This window comes from Littorina saxatilis, linkage group LG8 (assembly GCF_037325665.1).
Source record: "Littorina saxatilis isolate snail1 linkage group LG8, US_GU_Lsax_2.0, whole genome shotgun sequence".
Taxonomy (NCBI): Eukaryota; Metazoa; Mollusca; class Gastropoda; order Littorinimorpha; family Littorinidae; genus Littorina; species Littorina saxatilis.
In genome coordinates, this window is record NC_090252.1 from 52,251,537 (window position 1) to 52,275,062 (window position 23,526).

The following is a 23,526-nucleotide window of genomic DNA, read 5'->3' on the forward strand; positions in this document are numbered from 1 at the left end:
ATTTTGACACCATATCCCATTTGGCCGCCATGCCGTTTCACCGCATTCCATTTTGCCCCCATCCCATTGTCGCGACATTTCACAAGCCAAGCGTCATTTTACTACCGTGTCATAACAATTGCGCGACATCCCATTTTGACACCATCCCATTTGGCCGCCATCCCATTTTTACATTTAGTCAAGTTTTGACAAAATGTTTTAACATAGAGGGGGGAATCGAGACGAGGGTCGTGGTGTATGTGCGTGCGTGCGTGTGTGTGTGTGTGTGTGTGTGTGTGTGTGTGTGTGTGTGTGTGTGTGTGTGTGTGTAGAGCGATTCAGACTAAACTACTGGACCGATCTTTATGACATTTGACATGAGAGTTCCTGGGTATGAAATCCCCGAACGTTTTTTTCATTTTTTTGATAAATGTCTTTGATGACGTCATATCCGGCTTTTCGTGAAAGTTGAGGCGGCACTGTCACGCCCTCATTTTTCAACCAAATTGGTTAAAATTTTGGTCAAGTAATCTTCGACGAAGCCCAAACTTCGGTATTGCATTTCAGCTTGGTGGCTTAAAAATTAATAAATGACTTTGGTCATTAAAAATCTGAAAATTGTAAAAAAAAATAAAAAAAATTATAAAACGATCTAAATTTACGTTCATCTTATTTTACATCATTTTCTGATTCCAAAAACATATAAATATATATATGTTATATTTGGATTAAAAACAAGCTCTGAAAATTAAATATATAAAAATTATTATCAAAATTAAATTGTCGAAATCAATTTAAAAACACTTTCATCTTATTCCTTGTCGGTTCCTGATTCCAAAAACATATAGATATGATATGTTTGGATTAAAACCACGCTCAGAAAGTTAAAACAATGAGAGGTACAGAAAAGCGTGCTATCCTTCTTAGCGCAACTACTACCCCGCTCTTCTTGTCAATTTCACTGCCTTTGCCATGAGCGGTGGACTGACGATGCTACGAGTATACGGTATCCTTGGCATTCGATGTCATTAATCCAACAAATAAGCCCACAAATTTGTGGGGCACATTTCCAGTTACTGACATCGAATGCCAAGGATAATACGGTCTTGCTGAAAAATGGCATTGCGTTCAGTTTCATTCTGTGAGTTCGACAGCTACTTGACTAAATGTTGTATTTTCGCCTTACGCGACTTGTTTATTTATTCTTCTTGCCAAGCCTCACTATTACCAGCTATTGTGTTTTCAGCGTAGCAATAGGGTCCGATATTTAGACGAGACAAGTATAATGCGACGAGTCGAAGACGAGTCGCATTATGCTTGTTCGAGTCTAAATATCGGACCCTATTGCTACGCTGAAAACATAATAGCGATTATATAGCTGTTATGACCTTGATTTGTTGTTCCAAACTTACAAAATGACAGTTTTTGCGTCGATGCGTTGATCTCAGGTTTTGATAGCAGACAAACTTCTTACGCGCATCATGTTCGCGCAGACATGCACACCGCTACACGCTTTCTGACTTTGGAAGAAAAACTGACTCCAAGTGCATTCGATTTCACAACACAGTTGTTGAAACAGCTTTTTAAGTTGTCAGTGTATGCTGTTGTCGATAGAAACATCGCCGCGTGGTACAGATGTGTAAACCGGAACCATGCGTCGGCCATTTTTCTCAATATATGCTTTTGGATATTGAGTAAAATGGCGGACTTCGGCAGCAATATGCATTGATGATCTGGAGAGACCATCCAATCACAGCCCCCGAATTCCCCCACGTGTTCATCAGAATAGCTATATACTACTATACTGCGTTATTCAACTAGGAAGACATTCCGTTTTCGCCAAATACCAATTTTGCCACAATCCAAAATGTCGCGAAATAGGGATGGCGGCGAAATGGGATGACGGCAAAACGGCATGGCGACAAAATGGAATGTGGCGCTAGAGGTATGACACGGTGGTAAAATGACACTTGGCCTGTGAAATGTTGCGAAAATGGGATGAGGGCAAAATGGGATAACGGCGAAACGGGATTGCGCCAAAATGGGATGTGGAGCTAATGGTACATGACATGGTGGTAACATGACACTTGGCCTGTAAAATGTCGCGAAAATGGGATGGGGGCGAAATGGGCTAACGGCGAAACGGGATTGCGCCAAAATGGGATGTGGAGCTAATGGTACATGATATGGTGGTAAAATGACACTTGGCCTGAGAAATGTCGCCAAAATGGGATGGGGGCGAATTGGGATAACGGCGAAACGGGACTAATAGATCTCTTGCCTTTGGGGTAGTGCGACTCTGTCACTGCTAGCTTTCCACTGGGAGGAAGCGACCGGAATTTCCCAACGATGGGACATCTATATATATATATATATATACGACTTGTGTCTGTGTGTGTGTGTGTGTGTGTGTGTGTGATTGATCGCCATGCACGGCCAAAGTTCTCGATGGATCTGCTTCAAATTTGGTGTCCATATTCAGATACAACCTGCACAAAATCTGGTCGATGAGATATTTCAATACGTGCTCTCAGCGCGCAGCGCTGAACCGATTTTGGTTCCACCTCAGCTACCCGGGCCCCCATACCGACACACCAAAGCCAAAGTTCTCGGTGGATCTTTTTCAAATTTGGGCACCGTATTCAGCTACACCCCGGACACAATATCATCGATGAGATATTTCAACACGTACTCTCAGCGCGCAGCGCTGAACCGAATTTGGTTTTTGTGTTCATTTCACCATTATAAGTAACTCTTCCTTATCTTCTCATCTTCTCCATGTTTTCAGCGTTTACCTCCCTTCCTTCGTATGGTGCACTTTTGTATGAAGGGGGCATCTTCGGATATTCCCCGTTCTGTTACTATTTTTAGAAGGTCACCGCAGTGTCCAGAACGTAAATTGGACCCGTAAATTATCCTCACTGTAAAAGTGCAAAGGTCGAATCAATTTATAGCCACGCGAAAAATACACTGTCATCTATCTCTCTATAGATACGGCTTCTCTGTGTTTGTGTGTGTGTGTGTGTGTGTGTGTGTGTGTGTGTGTGTGTCTCTATGTGAGGAACACCTGTGCGTTGTTCAGTTCTGTTTGTGATGTGGTCTGGCGGCTTTTGTGTAATTTTATGTACTGGCCTTCCTTTGAGAAGCCATAACAGTTCAAAAGGGCTTAGAGATAAGCTCTAACTTGCTCAGTCCTGTTTGAGTGGAGTTCGCCTCCGAAGGTGATTAACACGGTTACATTCGTCGACAAGGATGGGACTCGATATGGTCAGGAATGGCAATATGGCCACTGAATCATTTTCGTGCTGTTCCCATTCCACGAATCTGGGAGGGACCTAAGCTTGGCGGGTCCATTGTTCGGACCCGGCGAAGCCGGCGTACGGCTCTAAGAACTTCTTCCCGGCGAAGCCGGCTACCCGGCGAAGCGGGTATTCATTCTAGTCCTAGTATAAATGAAAAAAAAAAATCTTAAAATGAACAGAGTCGCGCTACCCCAAAAGTCAAGGGATTTCGTTTTTGTCCCTTGACTTTGGAGATGACAAGAAAATATCGGGCGCAAAAACGTGATTTGTAAAAATTGTTACAAATCACGGGGCGCGCCCCGCGATTTGTAAAAAATTGTTACATTTTTACAAATCACGGGTTAACACATACACTATCTTTTTTACGTTATTGTCTCCCGTTCAGGCCATTGTCTTTATTAGCACAGTGGGCTGTGGCTGGATCAGCAATACTGCAAAGCGCACGCTGACAGCGTGAAACATTTGCTCCGACACTCAAGATGTCAACTACAAATTACAGGTTCAAGCTGATTTTCGTTTGAGAGCAAAATCGTTCAATGCACTATTTGCAGAATTTATGCCTTTCAGTATAGTTAAAATATCAAAAGACAGCTACAATGCGTAAGACCCTTGAGAGCAAACAAAAAACCATCGAAGTGTGGAGAACTTTCGACGTGTCAGTGTCACTGTCAATTCACGACTTGCAGTAGGGTTTGGGACTAAGCGCATTGTGGCCGTCGTTATTAGTCTCGGCTTTCCCCTTTTTTGGGGGACAACAAACTTCCGGTGTTTTTTTTAACAAGAGAAAAGTTTCGTCGCTCGCGTCAACTTCACCATTACATTATCATTATGTTTTTAAACAAAGGGACGTAATCGCTTCACTTTTTTTTTGACACAGCTGAAAGTGATTGTGAATTTCTCCCCGTCTCTGCGGGAAAAAAAAGGGAAATTCGAAAGGGTAAAATATGTTTTCCATGCGGTGTAGCATGTGAGAATTTTGTGATAGAACGTTTTACCGATGATTTACTTTCGCAAAGTGAGTAGCTGCAGCATGGTTACGGCGAACAGGGCTTCTGTGTGCTGATATCAGTCCTGCGAAGCAATCCATGTTATAGTGAAGTTTCCACGTGTATCGTCAACCAACAAACCTTCAACCTTGGGTCTGTTAATTATGCTGGATCACGGGATCCTGCAAGTCGTGAATAGCTAGAGACTCCATTAATTTGTGGTTGTATCCCAGCTAGCAAGCTTTCGTCGGCCGACTGACGATTTCAGTCGGGTGACGTCGTCAAATGTCGTGTGTCGACGTCCGTTGTCGCGCCGATATAGTTTGCCTGTGTGTAAAACTCGGCAAATGTACGTAATAAACCGTGACATCGGCCCGACGCAATGTTGCTGTCGATAAAAATATGCAGAGTTACGGGAGATAACAACTTGAATTTATTATCATTATTTTAACATTTGTTACGTCCCCTGTTCAAGCGTCGGGAACGGCGTGACATGACTCTGCAAATGCGAAACTAAATTATTCATATTTGTTGACTTTTTCACATAGGAGTAGGATAATTAATTGTAAGTTTTGTTTGTATATTTGCAATCAAATACAGCATGAGCTCAAACCATGAGTTTTACATTTTAGAAATACGCCATCATATATACTTGAAATACTCTTATAGCTTTCCTTACGGTACAAACAAGATTGAGTGTGAACATGGCCGGCTAGCTGCTACTTTCCCGCGTGACCGAAGTTTATTTGTTTTCTTAGTTCAAGTTAATATCGAAAGAAGAGACATTCTTGCGAATGTTGTACAGCACATTGATGATATGTTATCCGAGACGAATGTCGCCTCGGGATCTCAATCTGAGTGCTGGTCCCAGTGCCACGTGGTGGCGGTGATAGTTGACAAGTTAAAATTGTGTAGCCAAGGACGGATGGAAACCTACAGCCAGTACAGGTGTGTTCAAGCTGTTAACGTCAACTCGAGGACAACCGACGGATCCAGCGAGTAAGTGATTTTGGTTTTTCTTGCTTTAATGTTAGTTTTGCTGTTATACAGTGGGGGGGGGGGGGGGGGGGGGGAGTACATACTGCTGTATCTGTATGTAGATGTACACTACTCACAAAAAGTTAAGGATCACTATGAGAAAACAGGTGCTCAATAAAATCAGTTCGCTACTGTTATTTATTTCTCAGTCAAACAAAATTGTTATGAATTCTTGTTCAGCTGTAAGTGGGCGATGTTGTATTAGTGGGAAAATTGCACGGGATTCTCTACTACTGAGCTTGGTAGCAAAAGAAAAAGTGGAAACTTGCGAAAAAGGACCTTGTTTTGGACCGTTCAGCCCGAACACATTGCACAAGCCACAAGGAAAAGCCAGTGTGCACGTGCAAGCACTGCTGTTTATGTGTGAGATGCTGTCACTTGCTTGGCTTTTTGAGAAGACATACCACCAGTATTAGGCATTATCTGACAATGCCTCCACGACGAAAATTGAACGAGTTTGAGAGGGGACGAGCTGTTGCATGGTTCCAAGATGGTGTCCCCAAGCGAGAAGTGGCCAGGCGACTTCACGTGTCCATCTCGGTCATTGTCAGACGGATTCAACGTTTCACAGCCACTGGGAGGGTCCAGGAAAGACGCAGACCTGGGCGACCAAAGAAGACAACTCCACGTGAAGATCGTCTCATTGAACGACTAGCCTTTCAAACAAGAACAGCCTCTTCCAGCTGTACGGCCACGCTTAACTCCAGCCCATAGGGCAGCACGCCGCGCCTTCTGCAGACGTCACGTGAGGTGGACACGTCAGCAATGGTCCCAGGTCCTGTTCAGTGATGAATCACGCTTCACCCTGAACCACAACGACGACCGACTGAGGGTCTGGAGGCGCCAAGGGGAACGCTACATTGACGCCACTGTCCAAGAAAAGGTGGCCTTTGGTGGAGGTTCTGTAATGGTCTGGGGGGCCTTCAGCCTTCACCACAGAACACCCTTGTTTCATGTACAGGGTAACCTTACTGGCCTCCGATACCGGGATGAGATCCTTCGACCGCTGGCTGTGCCTACACTGCAGCAGATGGGACCGCAGGCTGTCTACCAGGATGACAACGCTCGCCCCCACAGGGCAAGGGTGGTCAACGACTTCCTGCAGCAGTCTGGAGTCAATAGAATGGAGTGGCCAGCATGCAGTCCCGATCTCAACCCGATTGAGAACCTCTGGGATGAGTTGGATCGCAAAGTGAGGAGCAACCACCCCCCTCCCAGGGATGTCCAGCACCTCTACCAGATGCTGCAGGCTGAGTGGCAGACGCTTCCTCAGAGGATCTTCACCACCCTGGTCAACTCTATGAGGACTCGCTGAGTCGAGTGCCAGAACAGCCAGGGCGGTTACACGCGTTACTGAACTTTTGGGAGCATCTGAATGCCATGTCTTGTGATTTCAAAGACTTTGTGAAATTAAATTTTGATACGTACACACTTTGATAAAATGTACAGACCAAACGATTGCTCGAAATTGAAGGAAATGTTGTATCGTTATCACTAAAGCATTGAATTAAACGTTTGCCAAATACCAACGCATTGGCTTTCTTATTTGCAAAGTTATGAATTTGTGTGCAAGTGATCCTTAACTTTTTGTGAGTAGCTTAGGTGTTTTGTCCTGTTACAGTGGGAGGGGGGGGGGGGGGGTGGAGTACATACTCATGATACTGCTGAATCTGTAGCTGTAAGTGTGGTTTGCACTGTTACACTTGGGGGGTGGGGTGTATGTATACTGATGTATCTGTAGCTGTAGGTGTGTGTATTGCATTGTAACACTTGGGGGGGGGGGGGTACATACTGATCTATCTGTAGCTGGTGGTGTGTTTTGCACTGATGCACACTTGGGGGGGGGGGGGTGTACATACTGCTGAATCTGTAGCTGTAGGTGTGTTTTGCACAGTAACACTGGGGAGGGGGGGGGGTGTACATACTGCTGAATATGTAGCTGGAGGTGTGTTTTGTACTGTTACACTTGGGGGGGGGGGGGGGGGCGGTTGTACATACTGATGTATCTGTAGCTGTAGGTGTGTTATGTACTGTTACAGTAGGGGGGGAGGGGGGGTTGAACATACTGCTGTATATGTAGCTGTAGGTGTGTTTTGCACACAGGGGGGGGGGGGGTTGAACATACTGCTGTATCTGTAGCTCTAAGTGTGTTTTGCACTCTACACGGGGGAAGGCGGTGGAGTGTTGTACATACTGCTGTAGGGAAGTTTTGTACTGTTACATTGGTGGCAGCGGGGGGAGGGGGGGGGTGTACATAATTCTGAATCTGTAGCTGTAAATGAGTTCTGTACTGTTGCAGTGGGGGGGGGGGGGGGTTGTACATACTGCTGTATCTCATAATCTGTAGCTGTAGGTGTGTTTTGCACTGTTACACGGGGGGGGGGGGGGGGGGGAGGGGGGTTGAACACACTGCTGTATCTGTAGCAGTAGGTGCGATTTGAGCTGTTACAGTTGGGAGGGGGGGGGGGGTGTACATACTGCTGTAGCTGTAGGTGTTTTTTACACTGTTACACTTGGATTGGGGGAGGGTTGTACACACTGCTGTATCTGTAGGTTTGTTTTCCACTGTAACACTGGGGGGAGGGGGGGGGGGGTTGTACTGCTGTAGCTGTAAGTGAATTTTGCACTGTTACATTTGGGGGGGGGGGGGGGGGTGGTACATACTGCTGTATCTGTAGCTGCATGATATACTGCTGTAGCTGTACGGGGAGGGGGGGTACATACTGCTGTAGCTGTTAGTGATTTTTGACTCGCATGCGAAGCAAAAGTGAGTCTATGTACTCACCCGAGTCGTCCGTCCGGACGTCCGGAAAACTTTAACGTTGGATATTTCTTGGACACTATTCAGTCTATCAGTACCAAATTTGGCAAGATGGTGTATGATGACAAGGCCCCAAAAAACATACATAGCATCTTGACCTTGCTTCAAGGTCAAGGTCGCAGGGGCCATAATTGTTCTAAAAAACAGCTATTTTTCACATTTTCTCTGAAGTTTTTGAGATTGAATACCTCACCTATATATGATATATAGGGCAAAGTAAGCCCCATCTTTTGATACCAGTTTGGTTTACCTTGCTTCAAGGTCAAGGTCACAGGAGCTCTTCAAAGTTGGATTGTATACATATTTTGAAGTGACCTTGACCCTGAACTATGGAAGATAACTGTTTCAAACTTAAAAATTATGTGTGGCACATGTTATGCTTTCATCATGAGACACATTTGGTCACATATGATCAAGGTCAAGGTCACTTTGACCCTTATGAAATGTGACCAAAATAAGGTAGTGAACCACTAAAAGTGACCATATCTCATGGTAGAAAGAGCCAATAAGCACCATTGTACTTCCTATGTCTTGAATTAACAGCTTTGTGTTGCATGACCTTGGATGACCTTGACCTTGGGTCAAGGTCACATGTATTTTGGTAGAAAAAATGTGTAAAGCAGTTCTTAGTATATGATGTCATTGCTAGGTTTAGTTGTTTGACCTTGACCCTGAAGGCCAAGGTCATGTAAAGGTCAAGCATGTGAGTCGTATGGGCTTTGCCCTTCTTGTTTATACTGCTGTAGCTGTACGGGGAGGGGGGGTATACTGCTGTAGCTGTTAGTGATTTTTGCACTGTTACAGGGGGGGGGGGGGGGGGGTGGAGTACATACTGCTGAATCTGTAGCTGTAAGTGTGGTTTGCACTGTTACACTTGGGGGGTGGGGTGTACATACTGATGTATCTGTAGCTGTAGGTATTGCATTGTAACACTTGGGAGGGGGGGGGTACATACTGATCTATCTGTAGCTGTAGGCGTGTTTTGTACTGTTACACTTGGGGGGGGGGGGGGTGCGGTTTGTACATACTGATGTAGCTGTAGGTGTGTTATGTACTGTTACAGTAGGCGGGGAGGGGGGGGGGGGTTGAACATACTGCTGTATCTGTAGGTCTAGGTGTGTTTTGCACTCTACACGGGGGAAGGCGGTTGAGTGTTGTACATACTGCTGTATCTGAAGCTGTAGGTATGTTTTGTACTGTTACAGTGGTGGCAGCGGGGGGAGGGGGATGTACATAATTCTGAATCTGTAGCTGTAAATGAGTTTTGTACTGTTACCGTGGTGGGGGGGGGGGGGGGGTTGTACATACTGCTGTAGCTGTAGGTGTGTTTTGCACTGTTACTAAGGGGGAGGGGAGGTGTACATACTGCTGTAGCTGTAAGTAATTTTTGCACTGTTACACTTGGGGGGTTGTATATACTGCTGAATCTGTTGCTGTAGGTGTGTTTTATACTGTAATACTGAGGGGGGGGGGGGGTGTATACGGCTGTATCTGTAGCTGTAGGTGTGTTTTGTACTGTTACAGTGAGGGCGGTAGGGGCGGGGGGTTCTACATACTGCTGTATCTGTAGCAGATGTGTTTTGCACTGTTACACTGGGGGGGGGGGGGGGGGTTGTACACACTGCTGTATCTGTAGGTTTGTTTTCCACTGTAACACTGGGGGGAGGGGGGTTATACTGCTGTAGCTGTAAGTGAATTTTGCACTGTTACACTTGGGGGGGGGGGGGGGGGGTGGTGGTGGTACATACTGCTGTATCTGTAGCTGCACCCAGCCAGCAAGACATTAGCGGCCGATAGTCGGCCGAACACCATTCAAAAAGTCGGGCAGGTGACGTCAAAAGATACGACGCGGGTGTTGGCCCGGCTAACTTTTGCAAAGAGGCAACGAGGAGGCCGACAGGCGGCCGAACACCTGTACTATGGCGGCACGCATCCGGTCCGATGTTAATCGGCCCGATGGCTTGTTGGACCTGCGGCCCGACACCTTATGCCGACATCGTCCCGATGTCTTCCCGCTGAAATCGATATCTTCCCGATGTCGGCATAAGGTGTCGGACCGCAGGTCAAACAAGTCATCGGGCCGATTAACATCGGACCGGATGCGTGCCGCCATAGTGCAGGTGTTCGGCCGCCTATCGGCCGCCTCGTTGCCTCTTTGCAAAAGTTAGTCGGGCCAACACCCGCGTCGTATGTTTTGACGTCACCGGCCCGACTTTTTGAAGGGTGTTCGGCCGATTATCGGCCGCTAATGTCTTGCTGGCTGGGATGTTGACACAACCTACGTTTGGGCCAAACTTCTGGAAGTTTGAGAGTGCTGGATTTAAATTAGCTATTTAAAATGTAACATGAATCATTTTTGTTTGTGTCTGAGTCTCAAACGTCACAAAAAGATGGTAAAAGCAGCGTGGTACTTACCAATCAAGACAATAAAGCTCGGGATGAAAACACAAAGAAACTGTGTTGCAATCATTTTCTTGCTGCCTGCTCATGTCCTGATGTAGACTCGATTTTGCACGCTGGAGAGAACACACAACAAAGCCAGTGATATCCTTATACAATGCAATCCGTTCTGCCTCACAAAATGGCTCACATGCTTGCCAAAAGGAAGAATCGTAGCATTGTTGCTAGCAGCCATTCCATACGCTTTGCAAGGAAAAAGTCATTTGACGTCACATGACGTCATTACACAATTACGAAACATTCTGAAAATAGGTCACAAGCAGTGTCAGCCAGCCCAGGCTGTGTGGAAATTCACTATTTGCAGCTCACCCTGACCCAAAACACAAGCTGACAAGGGTTTGGTTACGGGCAAGTGACTGCTAGACTGTACGTAAAAGCGATCAACAGCGACAGTAGCTACAGTCGAGACATAAACTGTTGGTGCGCCGATAACTTGGTCGCCGGATAGTCAGAAAAACAACAGAGAAAATCCTGTGAACTTTATCCAAGAAACCCTTTTTGCTTTAGAAAGAGTGCACCACTGAAATACTCACATTTTTTTTACATTTACAGATGTTTCATCTCTCGAAGGAATAGAAAAATGCAGTAGATCTCTCTGTAAACGGCACCGTTTGGGAGGAGAAAACAACCTACCCTCCCAGTCAACGAGTACCGTCGGAGAACCACACATACTCAAGCCTGTCCTCAACTGGGCGACGTCGACTAAGCGAAGTGTACATCGCGAAGATGGCCGCACGTAACTTTTCTGAGTTTTCGTTAAAAAAAACTTCGCGAAATCTTCGCGTAGTCGACTTCGGGCTGAATTAAGGACCAGAAAGACTGTTTCAGATCACATTTCGATTTGATTTGCCTCCTAATGTTTTCTTCTCTCTTTTTAATATTTTTTTTTTTAAGGATTCTCTGTAAATTGCAAGCAATTGGGGAACACCAAGCACACGATCTTTTCTGGCTTTGTGCTAAATAGAATACTTTTGAAGAAAGAGAGTGACAGGGTAGACACTACACATTACGTCACAAAAAATGCGTCATACTCGCCCTTGAGTCGAGCGTTTGACAATGCTGAGCCTGAAAGCGGGTGTAACTTACACCTCTTGGTATCAAGTCTGCCTTATAGATGAAGTCGCAAGTTGGCCAGATGGCCAGAATAGCGCGCTGCATTTTACTACATAGAACTAGGGCGTGTCTACCGCGACTGCCTGAGCTCAACATTGGCGGGCACTGCTCACAGACCGGCACACGGCACTGTAAACATTCCCTGTCCCTTCACCTCTCTCGCCACCATCCGCCCTACCCTTGATCTCATACCTGTATTGTCTGGTTTGTCGACACAAGCACCTGTGACTAGCTGAGAGAAATTAGACGAAACACTGATGTTTTGGCTTATTCGGGACTTTTCAAGATATAAATAACAAGATATTGTTCACAAATGTGGAGCTTTAGAAGAGGAAAGCTCTTTCCAATAATTTGTATATGTTTCGATTCTTGGTGTGTGTGTGTGTGTGTGTGTGTGTGTGTGTGTGTGTGTGTGTGTGTGTGTGTGTGTGTGTGTGTGTGTGTGTGTGTGTGTGTGTGTGTGTGTGTGTGAGTGTGTGTTTGTGTGTGTGTGTGTGTTTGACAGGCACAGCGAAAACTACACTTATTGCAAAGCTATGCTGCAATCTCCGCTCATCTGGGCGAAATATATAGCAGTCTCAGCAACGACCGACATCGCTTGCCGGAGCCATCCAGTGGGAGCCATGACTCTCCACCGAGAGTCAGGAATAACAGATGGACGATGGTTAGGAATAGCAGATGAATGATGGTCAGGTATAACAGATGGACGCTGGTCAGGTACCTCAGATGGACGATGGTTAGGTATAGCAGATGGAAACTGGTCAGGTATAGCAGATGGAAGATGGTCAGGTTTAACAGATGGACACTGGTCAGGTATAGTAGATGGATGCTGTTCAGGTATAACAGATGGAAGATGGTCAGGTTTAACAGATGGACACTGGTCAGGTATAGTAGATGGATGCTGGTCAGGTATAACAGATGGAAGATGGTCAGGTACAACAGATGGACGCTGGTCAGGTATGACAGATGGAATCTGGTAAGGTATAGCAGGTGGACGATGGTCAGGTATAGCAGATGGTCAGGTATAGCAGACGGTCGCTGGTCAGGTATAGCAGATGGTCAGGTATAGCAGATGGACGCCGGTCAGGTATAGCAGATGGCCAGGTATAGCAGATGGACGCTGGTCAGGTATAGCAGATGGCCAGGTATAGCAGATGGACGATGGTCAGGTATAGCAGATGGACGCCGGTCAGGTATAGCAGATGGTCAGGTACAGGAGATGGACGCTGGTCAGGTATAACAGATGGTCAGGTATATCAGATGGACGCTGGTCAGGTATGACAGATGGAATCTGGTAAGGTATAGCAGATGGACGCAGGTCAGGTATACCAGATGGTCAGGTATATCAGATGGACGCTGGTCAGGTATATCAGATGGACGCTGGTCAGGTATAGCAGATGGTCAGGTATATCAGATGGACGCTGGTCAGGTATATCAGATGGACGCTGGTCAGGTATAGCAGATGGACGCTGGTCAGGTATATCAGATGGACGCTGGTCAGGTACAACAGATGGACGCTGGTCAGGTATATCAGATGGACGCTGTTCAGGTACAACAGATGGACGCTGGTCAGGAATAGCAGATGGACGCTGGTCAGGTACAACAGATGGACGCTGGTCAGGTACAACAGATGGACGCTGGTCAGGTATAACAGATGGCCGCTGGTCAGGTATAACAGATGGCCGCTGATCAGGAATAGCAGATGGACGCTGGTCAGGTATAGCAGATGGACGCTGGTCAGGTATATCAGATGGACGCTGGTCAGGAATATCAGATGGACGCTGGTCAGGAATAGCAGATGGACGCTGGTCAGGTATATCAGATGGACGCTGGTCAGGTATAACAGATGGACGCTGGTCAGGTATATCAGATGGAGGCTGGTCATGAATAACAGATGGACGCTGGTCAGGTACAACAGATGGACGCTGGTCAGGTATAACAGATGGACGCTGGTCAGGTATATCAGATGGACGCTGGTCAGGAATAACAGATGGACGCTGGTCAGGTATAACAGATGGACGCTGGTCAGGTATATCAGATGGACGCTGGTCAGGAATAGCAGATGGACGCTGGTCAGGTATATCAGATGGACGCTGGTCAGGTATAACAGATGGACGCTGGTGAGGTATATCAGATGGACGCTGGTCAGGAATAGCAGATGGACGCTGGTCAGGTATAACAGATGGACGCTGGTCAGGTATATCAGATGGACGCTGGTCAGGAATAGCAGATGGACGCTGGTCAGGTATAACAGATGGACGCTGGTTAGGTATAACAGATGGCCGCTGGTCAGGTATAACAGATGGACGCCGGTCAGGTATAGCAGATGGACGCTGGTTAGGTATAACAGATGGCCGCTGGTTAGGTATAACAGATGGCCGCTGGTCAGGTATAACAGATGAACGCTGGTTAGGTATAGCAGATAGACGCTGATCAGGTTTAACAGACAGACGATGGTCAGGTATAACAGATGAACGCTGGTCAGGTATAGCAGATGGTCAGGTATAACAGATGAACGCTGGTCAGGTAAGCAGATGGACGATGGTCAGGAATAGCAGGTGGACGCTGGTCAGGTATAACAGATGAACGCTGGTCAGGTATAACAGATGAACGCTGGTCAGGTAAAGCAGATGAACGCTGGTTAGGTCTAGCAGATGGACGCTGGTCAGGTATAGCAAATGGGACGCTGGTCAGGTATAACAGGTGGACGATGGTCAGGTATAACAGATGGACAGTGGTCGGGTATACCAGATGACTGCTAGTCAGGTATTACAGATGGATATTTGTTTGTTTTTTCATCTCAAAAGAAAGAAAGTCGCTATTTAACGGTTTTCTTCATTTTAAGCTTAATTTTCAGTCCAACACAAAAAACAATATTTGTTTGGATACAGGAGGCAATACAAAATACAATGATGTCACCTTTGTGATTGAAATATCTATTTTTCAGAAATCGACCAAATCTGCTATTTTTTAGTGCATTTTTCATAAGTGAATTTTTAAGGTACCATGCCAAAAATGCAATCCCACAGTCCGGACTTAGTCAAAGATCATGTAACGAAAATTTCAAACAAATTGATAACAAAAAAACTGTAGCCGTGAGAGTGCCGCCTCAACTTTTGCAAACGGTCAAATATGACGTCATCAAATAGCCCTATCCAAAATTGGCGACAAAGGTTTCAAGCAAATGCTCTAAAAAATGTCTGTACCAAGTTCCATCACAATCCGTCTGGTAGTTTTTGGCTCACGAAGTGTAGCCTATGCGATCGTAACTTTGTCTGTCTGTGCGTGTGTGCGTGTTTGTGTGCGTGTGTGTGTTTGTGCGTGTGTATGTCTGTGGTAGAAACTTTAACATTTCCGAGTCTATGTGTGAGTGGTTATCCAAGACTATGGATAAAGCTCGCATAAGATTACGTCACGGTCAAAAGTGTTTGACGTCAATTAATGCATCATGACGGCATGCCTCCCTGAAGTCTTTCTCTCTTGCGTGGTGTGTGTGGTCTCGGTCATTGTTATTTTGAGCGGGCCGAGACTATTTGACAGTCGTGTCCCTGTAAGTAGGCTACATGCAGACAGACAGATCTAGATCTAGTGTCTCTCTTTCTTGCACAGTGTCACCTATAGTCCAAGCAAATAAGAGAACAACGTTGAAGTGACAATGACTAGGTTTAAAATGTCCCTTATCAGAAAGTTCAACCTCAGTCCTTTGATGTTTATTAAACACATTTTCATATAAAGTTGGCGCTTCATATGGAAAAGTGGCTTTGAAATTGACCCTAATCCTTCTTTGGGCTCTGTAAATGTCGTTTGGGGCTATGGTTGTAAAACGGTATCTACTGGTCACCCCAATGTATAAACTGAAAACTCTTTCTGCACCAGAACACGCAGAAAGGATTGTATCTGCCTGATGTCTGATGCTTTTCAAAATCCCCAACCACTAACACCTTCAAAACGGACATTAACTGACACTGTTGTTTTTCCCTATATAATCCTTACTATTTTTCCGAGACGTCGTCGTGTTGTGTATTTAGCTTGCCACAACCTCATACATGGTCCTAAAAGTTAAAGTTGAAGAAAATACTAAAGATAAATGAACAAGCTGACGCAGTGTCATTCGCACCGTGAATCCCCCCATGGGAACATACTAAAGTCTGGTTCCAAATAGGCTTAATTTCCTTCTATTTCTTTGTATTTCTGCCTCGTAGGGGTAGGGGTGTTCAAACCAAAGGCACCTTTAAACCAAAATTCAAATCACACATCTTACAATACTAAGACACTCAGCAGTGAAAGGGTGTCTGCTGGTAAAAAATTCCAAACAATCCTAAAAGTACTTCACTACTAAACGTGCTTTTAAAAAGAGCCGTTATTTTTCCCTCTATAATCAGTATTGTGTTTTCTGCGAACATGTAGTCTATTTAGATGGTTGTCATGTGCACATGAGTTGCTAAAGCGTTTTCAGTTGGGCATATGTCGAAAAGCAAAGAATTAGCCCTTTGAAAACCATCAGAACTGTCACACAAAAATAACATTTACCTATCTCACCAACTGACCAAACATAGGGCTTTTCCTTATGTATTATGTATTGTCGTGTTTTTTGTAGCATACTTGTGAAAACAGCCACCACTGTTGTAAATGATACTTTAAAGAGCATTATTTCATTTTTACAGTTGAAGGACAACCTGGACTGCCGTATATTACAGCTGTTTTACAATCAGCCAACATTTTCTTAACAAACGTATGTTAAGAACAACTCCCATAGTGAAATTGAAGGAAAACAAAGTGAAAACCCCCCTGCCATAGAGGAGCTAAAGAATCAACAATAAACGACTGCATGGATAGCTTGATGCACGAATGCATTGCGGACATGTTTGTCTCCAACCAAGAGAAAGTTCCAAAAAATCCCTTTTGTGCTTCTTATTATACAGTGACGTCAAAGACAGCCTTTTCTGCTGTTCATACATTCAGGGGTTATGGTTACACTAAACGACGTAGTTGTAGCCATACTGCCATCCAGATTTATTTTTTCCTTGCGAGCAGTCACAGGGTGTTTGTGCTGTCTGCCAACCGTCAGACGACCCCGCCCAAGTCTGTTAAGGGACCGTTTGACCGTTATAGAACGCGTCTTTTTGATTTTTTAGCACATTTGGAAACGGTTGATTTTTATCCCTACCATTGTTTCCAAACATTATATAGGAATGTTTTGTGAACAACGGATAATAGCCGCTAGTCGCATGTGTAGCAAAAGTGAGCGTACATACTCACCCTGGTCGTCCAGCCGTTGTCCGTTGCCCGTCTTCATCTGTCTGTACAAATCATTACCTTTGGATTTTTCTCGAACGCTATGAAGTGAAGAAACACCAAATGTTGCAAAATGTTGTATGACCCCAAGAGCTCAAAAAAGATACTTGAGAACCTTGACCTTACCTTAAGGTCAAGGTCACTGGGAGAATGAATGTGGTCTAAAAACTGCAAAATTTCACATTGTGCCAGTTTTCTGGAAAACAAATTAAAAACAGCGGGCTTAGTTTTGTATGGTATACAAGAAAAAGAAAGCCTTATCTTCTGATACCATTTTGGTTGACCTCGCTTCAATGTCAAGGTCACAGGAGTCCTTCAAAGTTGAATTGTATACATGTTTTGAAGTGACCTTGACCCTGAACTATGAAAAAAATCTTTCAAACTTCATAATTGTGTGGGGCACATGTTATATACTGATATTGAGCCACATTTAGTCACATATCATCAAGGTCAAGGTCACTTTGCCCCTTATGAAATGTGACTGAAACGGGCAATTGAATCACTAAAAATGACAATGTCTCTTTGTAGAAAGTGCCAATAAGTATGTTTATGCTTCCTATGTCTTGAATTGATAGCCTTGTGATGTGTGACCTTTGATGATCTTGACCTTGGCCAAAGGTCATGTGTAATTTGGTAGGAAAAATCTGTAAACCAGTTCTAATAGTGTACAATGTCCTTGCCAGCTTCAGTTGTTAGACCTTCACCTTCAAGGTCACCTGAAGGTCAAGGTCACTTTAAGACAAAGGTCAAGCATGAGAGTCGCATGGGCTTTGCTTTGTTAAGATTTTTTACCAAGACACATGGATTTCTTTACCCGGCTTGGTCACATTTTTCATAGGGGTCAATGTGACCTTGACCCTAACGATATGTGACCAGATGTGGCTCACTATGAAATTCTAACAAACGCCCCACTCAGTGTTTAAGTTTGTAAGAGATATCGTCCATAGTAAAGTTAAAGGGGCAAGCTCACATCAAAATATGTCTACAATTCAACTTTGAAGGGCTCCTCTGACCTTGACATTGAAGCGAGGTCAACCAAAATGGTATCAGAAGATAAGGCTTTCTTTTTCTTGTATACCATACAAAACTAAGCCCGCTGTTTTTAATTTGTTTTCCAGAAAACTGGCACAATGTGAAATTTTGCAGTTTTTAGACCACATTAATTCTCCCTGTGACCTTGACCTTATGGTAAGGTCAAGGTTCTCAAGTATCTTTTTTGAGCTCTTGGGGTCATACAACATTTTGCAACATTTGGTGTTTCTTCACTTCATAGCGTTGGAGAAATATCCAAAGGTAATGTTCAGTACAGACAGATAAAGACGGGCAACGGACAACGGCTGGACGACCAGGGTGAGTATGTACGCTCACTTTTGGTACACATGCGAGTAGCGGCTATTATCCGTTGTTCACAAAACATTCCTATATAATGTTTGGAAACAATGGTAGGGATAAAAATCAACCGTTTCCAAATGTGCCAAAAAATCAAAAAGACGCGTTCTATAACGGTCAAACGGTCCCTTAACAGACTTGGGCGGGGTCATCTAACGGTTGGCAGACAGCACAAACACCATGTGACTGCTCGCAAGGAAAAAATAAATCTGGATGGCAGTATGGCTACAACTACGTCGTTTAGTGTAACCATAACCCCTGAATGTATGAACAGCAGAAAAGGCTGTCTTTGACGTCACTGTATAATAAGAAGCGCAAAAGGGATTTTTTGGAACTTTCTCTTGGTTGAAGACAAACATGTCCGCAATGCATTCGTGCATCAAGCTATCCATGCAGTCGTTTATTGTTGATTCGTTAGCTCCTCAATGGCAGGGGGATTTTCACTTTGTTTTCCTTCAATTTCACTATGGGAGTTGTTCTTAACATACATTTGTTAAGAAAATTTTGGCTGATTGTAAAACAGCTGTAATATACGGCAGTCCAGGTTGTCCTTCAACTGTAAAAATGAAATAATGCTCTTTAAAGTATCATTTACAACAGTGGTGGCTGTTTTCACAAGTATGCTACAAAAAACACGACAATACATAATACATAAGGAAAAGCCCTATGTTTGGTCAGTTGGTGAGATAGGTAAATGTTATTTTTGTGTGACAGTTCTGATGGTTTTCAAAGGGCTAATTCTTTGCTTTTCGACATATGCCCAACTGAAAACGCTTTAGCAACTCATGTGCACATGACAACCATCTAAATAGACTACATGTTCGCAGAAAACACAATACTGATTATAGAGGGAAAAATAACGGCTCTTTTTAAAAGCACGTTTAGTAGTGAAGTACTTTTAGGATTGTTTGGAATTTTTTACCAGCAGACACTCTTTCACTGCTGAGTGTCTTAGTATTGTAAGATGTGTGATTTGAATTTTGGTTTAAAGGTGCCTTTGGTTTGAACACCCCTACCCCTACGAGGCAGAAATACAAAGAAATAGAAGGAAATTGAGCCTATTTGGAACCAGACTTTAGTATGTTCCCATGGGGGGATTCACGGTGCGAATGACACTGCGTCAGCTTGTTCATTTATCTTTAGTATTTTCTTCAACTTTAACTTTTAGGACCATGTATGAGGTTGTGGCAAGCTAAATACACAACACGACGACGTCTCGGAAAAATAGTAAGGATTATATAGGGAAAAACAACAGTGTCAGTTAATGTCCGTTTTGAAGGTGTTAGTGGTTGGGGATTTTGAAAAGCATCAGACATCAGGCAGATACAATCCTTTCTGCGTGTTCTGGTGCAGAAAGAGTTTTCAGTTTATACATTGGGGTGACCAGTAGATACCGTTTTACAACCATAGCCCCAAACGACATTTACAGAGCCCAAAGAAGGATTAGGGTCAATTTCAAAGCCACTTTTCCATATGAAGCGCCAACTTTATATGAAAATGTGTTTAATAAACATCAAAGGACTGAGGTTGAACTTTCTGATAAGAGACATTTTAAACCTAGTCATTGCCACTTCAACGTTCCCTTCACTAAAGTGGCTAAGATGCCTGGACTACTAAGCTTACTGTGTGTGTGGGTGTGTATGTGTGACGGAGTGATTGAGTTTGTGTTACTGTTTGTCTATTTCTTACGTGAGCCTTGAAGGCTTCGCCTCTTGTTGAGAAAAGCTTTTCACAGACACACACACAGACACACACAGATACGTCGGGAGACAAACCTCGCTCTCCGCTCTTGTTAAGACATTCAGTTATTACTTGACTAAATGTAAAAAGAAGAACACAAGAAAAGCAAATGATTTATACGACTCCCCTTCGTCACGTCCGATCATTACTGACTCCTCGATTTTACCCCCTCTGGCCTAACACTGCTCATTCCTAAGACTCTCGTGATTACTCAGGGGAGTCAAAATGTGTACTAGCCGTTGGTTCCCGCCATGTAGAAACACGCATCCGGTGGCTTGCAAGTTGTGTGTGTTGTGGATCTTGTATAATATATAGTATAGATAAAGATTGCTTCGCTTGTGTCTTCTCCGAAAGCGGCTGAACTTGTTGCCAGGTAAGTCTTTTTCTGTTTAATTAGTGGTTGTCTGTCTGTGCACTTCAAAGACCGCTGGGTCGAAATATCTGTGGATGTAACGTATTGTGTTCTTTTTTTAATTCTGAATTTAGGAACGTTGGCAGTCTCTTTGTTTTTGTCTGTGCGTGTGTGTGTGTGTGTGTGTGTGTGTGTGATAGAAACTTTAACATTTCCGAGTCTATGGATAAAGCTCGCATAAAAAGATTACGTCTCGGTCAAAAGTGTTTGACGTGTGTGATAGAAACTATTTGAAGACGTCACATTATGACGTAAGAGGGTTAGACGTCACGCAAAGGAATTACTGAAAGTCTCGGCCATTGTTATTGTGAGCGGGCCGAGACTAGTTGGCAGATCCAGGGTCTCGCTTTCTTGCACAGTTTCACCTATGCTTACTCTGTGTGTGTGTGTGTGTGTGTGTGTGTGTGTGTGTGTGTGTGTGTGTGTGTGTGTGTGTGTGTGTGTGTGTGTGTGTATGTGTGACGGAGTGATTGAGTTTGTGTTACTGTTTGTCGATTTCTTACGTGAGCCTTGAAGGCTTCGCCTCTTGTCCCAGCGAAGCTGGAGGTATCCCGTGAACGCTATACTGTAATCGACTTGAGAAATGTGCATACCGAATAATACATGATAAAGAAGGATTCTTTGTGCCCGGCTACGTGCTACAGGTGGAGATGGAAGTTCACCAAAAATTGGGACCATACTAACAAAAATACGGTGGGTGCAATAGTCGCCCCCATTTTTTCAGCAAACGCCACCCAAGGCCGTTTTGGACGGGTAGAAATTCCGTAGTTTCCAAGTCTATGGATAAAGCTCGCGTAAGAAGAATACGCCACGGTCGAAAGTCTTTGACGTCAATTAATGCATCATGACGTCATGCCTCACTGAAGTCTTTCTCTCTCGCGCAGTGTGTGTGTTTGTGTTCATTTTGTGCACATGTGTTAGTGTTACTGTTTGTGTGTGTGTGTGTGTGTGTGTGTGTGTGTGTGTGTGTGCGCACGCGTGCATGAGTCTGTACTCGTATGTGTGTGGTGTGTGTGTGTGTATTTGTGTGTGTGTGTGTGTGTGTGTGTGTGTGTGTGCGCACGCGTGCATGAGTCTGTACTCGTGTGTGTGTAAATGTGTGTGTGGGTATAAGTGTATGTGTGTGCGTGTATGTGTGTTTGTTTGTAAAGGTATGTATGTCCGTCTGTCCATATGTGCGTATGGGTGTGTGTTTTGTGTGTATGAAGTTTTTTGTGAGAGTGAGTGAGTGCGTGTTACTGTTAGTGAGTGTGTCTGTGTGTATGTGTGACTTGGGGTGTGTGTGTGTGCGTGCGTGTGTGTGTGTGTTTGAGAGAGAGAGTGTGTGTGTGTGTGTGAATGTGTGTGTGCATGAGTTTGTGTGTATGTTTGTGTTTGTATGAGTGTGTATATGTGTTTGTTTGTAAAGGTGTGTGTGTCCGACTGTCTATGTGTGTAATTGTTTGTGCGTATGTCCAGTGTGTGTGTGTGTGTGTGTGTCTGTTTGTATAAGAGAGAAAGAGAGAGAGAAAGATAGAGAGAGTGGGTGGGTGTTTGTATGAGTGTGTGTGCGTAAGTGTGTGTGTGTGTGTGTGTGTGTGTTCGTGTGTGTTTGAGAGAGAGAAAGAGAGAGAGAGAGTAAGAGAGAGGTTTGTCTTTCGCTGGGGTATGCAGTGCCTTGGCGTTGCACATCTACTTAATCCCAGCGAAGCTGGAGGTATCCTGTGAACGCTATACTGTAATCGATTTGAGAAATGTGCACACCGAATAATACATGATAAAGAAGGATTCGTTGTGCCCGGCTACGTGCTACAGTTGGAGATGGAAGTTCACCAAAAATGGGGACCATACTAACAAAAATACGGTGGGTAAAATAGGCGCCCCCATTTTTTCAGCAAACGCCACCCCAGGCCGCTTTGGACGGGTAGAAATTCCGTAGTTTCCAAGTCTATGGATAAAGCTCGCGTAAGAAGAATACGTCACGGTCGAAAGTCTTTGACGTCAATTAATGCATCATGACGTCATGCCTCCCTGTAGTCTTTCTCTCTCGCGCAGTGTGTGTGTTTGTGTTCATTTTGTGCACATGTGTTAGTGTTACTGTGTGTGTGTGTGTGTGTGTGTGTGTGTGTGTGTGTGTGTGTGTGTGTGTATTTGTGTGTGTGTGTGTGTGTGTGTGTGCGCACGCGTGCATGAGTCTGTACTCGTATGTGTGTGGTGTGTGTGTATTTGTGTGTGTGTGTGTGTGTGTTTGTGTGTGTGTGTGCGTGCCCACGCGTGCATGAGTCTGTACTCGTGTGTGTGTAAGTGTGTGTGTGGGCATAAGTGTATGTGTGTGCGTGTATGTGTGTTTGTTTGTAAAGGTGTGAATGTCCGTCTGTCCATATGTGCGTATGGGTGTGTGTTTTGTGTGTATGAAGTTTTTTGTTAGAGAGTGAGTGAGTGCGTGTGAGTGATTGTGTGTGTGTGTGTGTGTGACTTGGTGTGTGTGTGTGTGTGTGTGTGTGTGTGTGTGTGTGTGTGTGTGTGTTTGAGAGAGAGAGAGAGTGTGTGTGTGTGTGTGTGTGTGTGTGTGTGTGTGTGTGTGTGAATGTGTGTGTGTGCATGAGTTTGTGTGTATGTTTGTGTGTGTATGAGTGTGTATATGTGTTTGTTTGTAAAGGTGTGTGTGTCCGACTGTCTATGTGCGTATTTGTTTGTTTGTTTGCTCAACGCCCAGCCGACCACGAAGGGCCATATCAGGGCGGTGCTGCTTTGACATATAACGTGCGCCACACACAAGACAGAAGTCGCAGCACAGGCTTCATGTCTCACCCAGTCACATTATTCTGACACCGGACCAACCAGTCCTAGCACTAACCCCATAATGCCAGACGCCAGGCGGAGCAGCCACTAGATTGCCAATAAGTTTTAAAGTCTTAGGTATTCCCCCACCGGGGTTCGAACCCACGACCTCCCGATCACGGGGCGGACGCCTTACCACTAGGCCAACCGTGCCGGTCTATGTGCGTATAA

General features: G+C 44.6%; 1 protein-coding gene across 1 annotated transcript in view; it reads right to left on the reverse strand.

Moving 5' to 3' along the window:
* The window catches only part of LOC138974726 (uncharacterized), a 57,536-nt gene extending 46,629 nt beyond the window's left edge, over nucleotides 1–10,907 (reverse strand). The window contains exon 1 of the mRNA XM_070347450.1: nucleotides 10,542–10,907. Coding sequence (XP_070203551.1) covers nucleotides 10,542–10,596 — 55 coding nt within the window. The 5' untranslated portion in view covers nucleotides 10,597–10,907. The remainder of the gene's footprint in view (nucleotides 1–10,541) is intronic.
* Nucleotides 10,908–23,526: the final 12,619 nt, after the last annotated feature.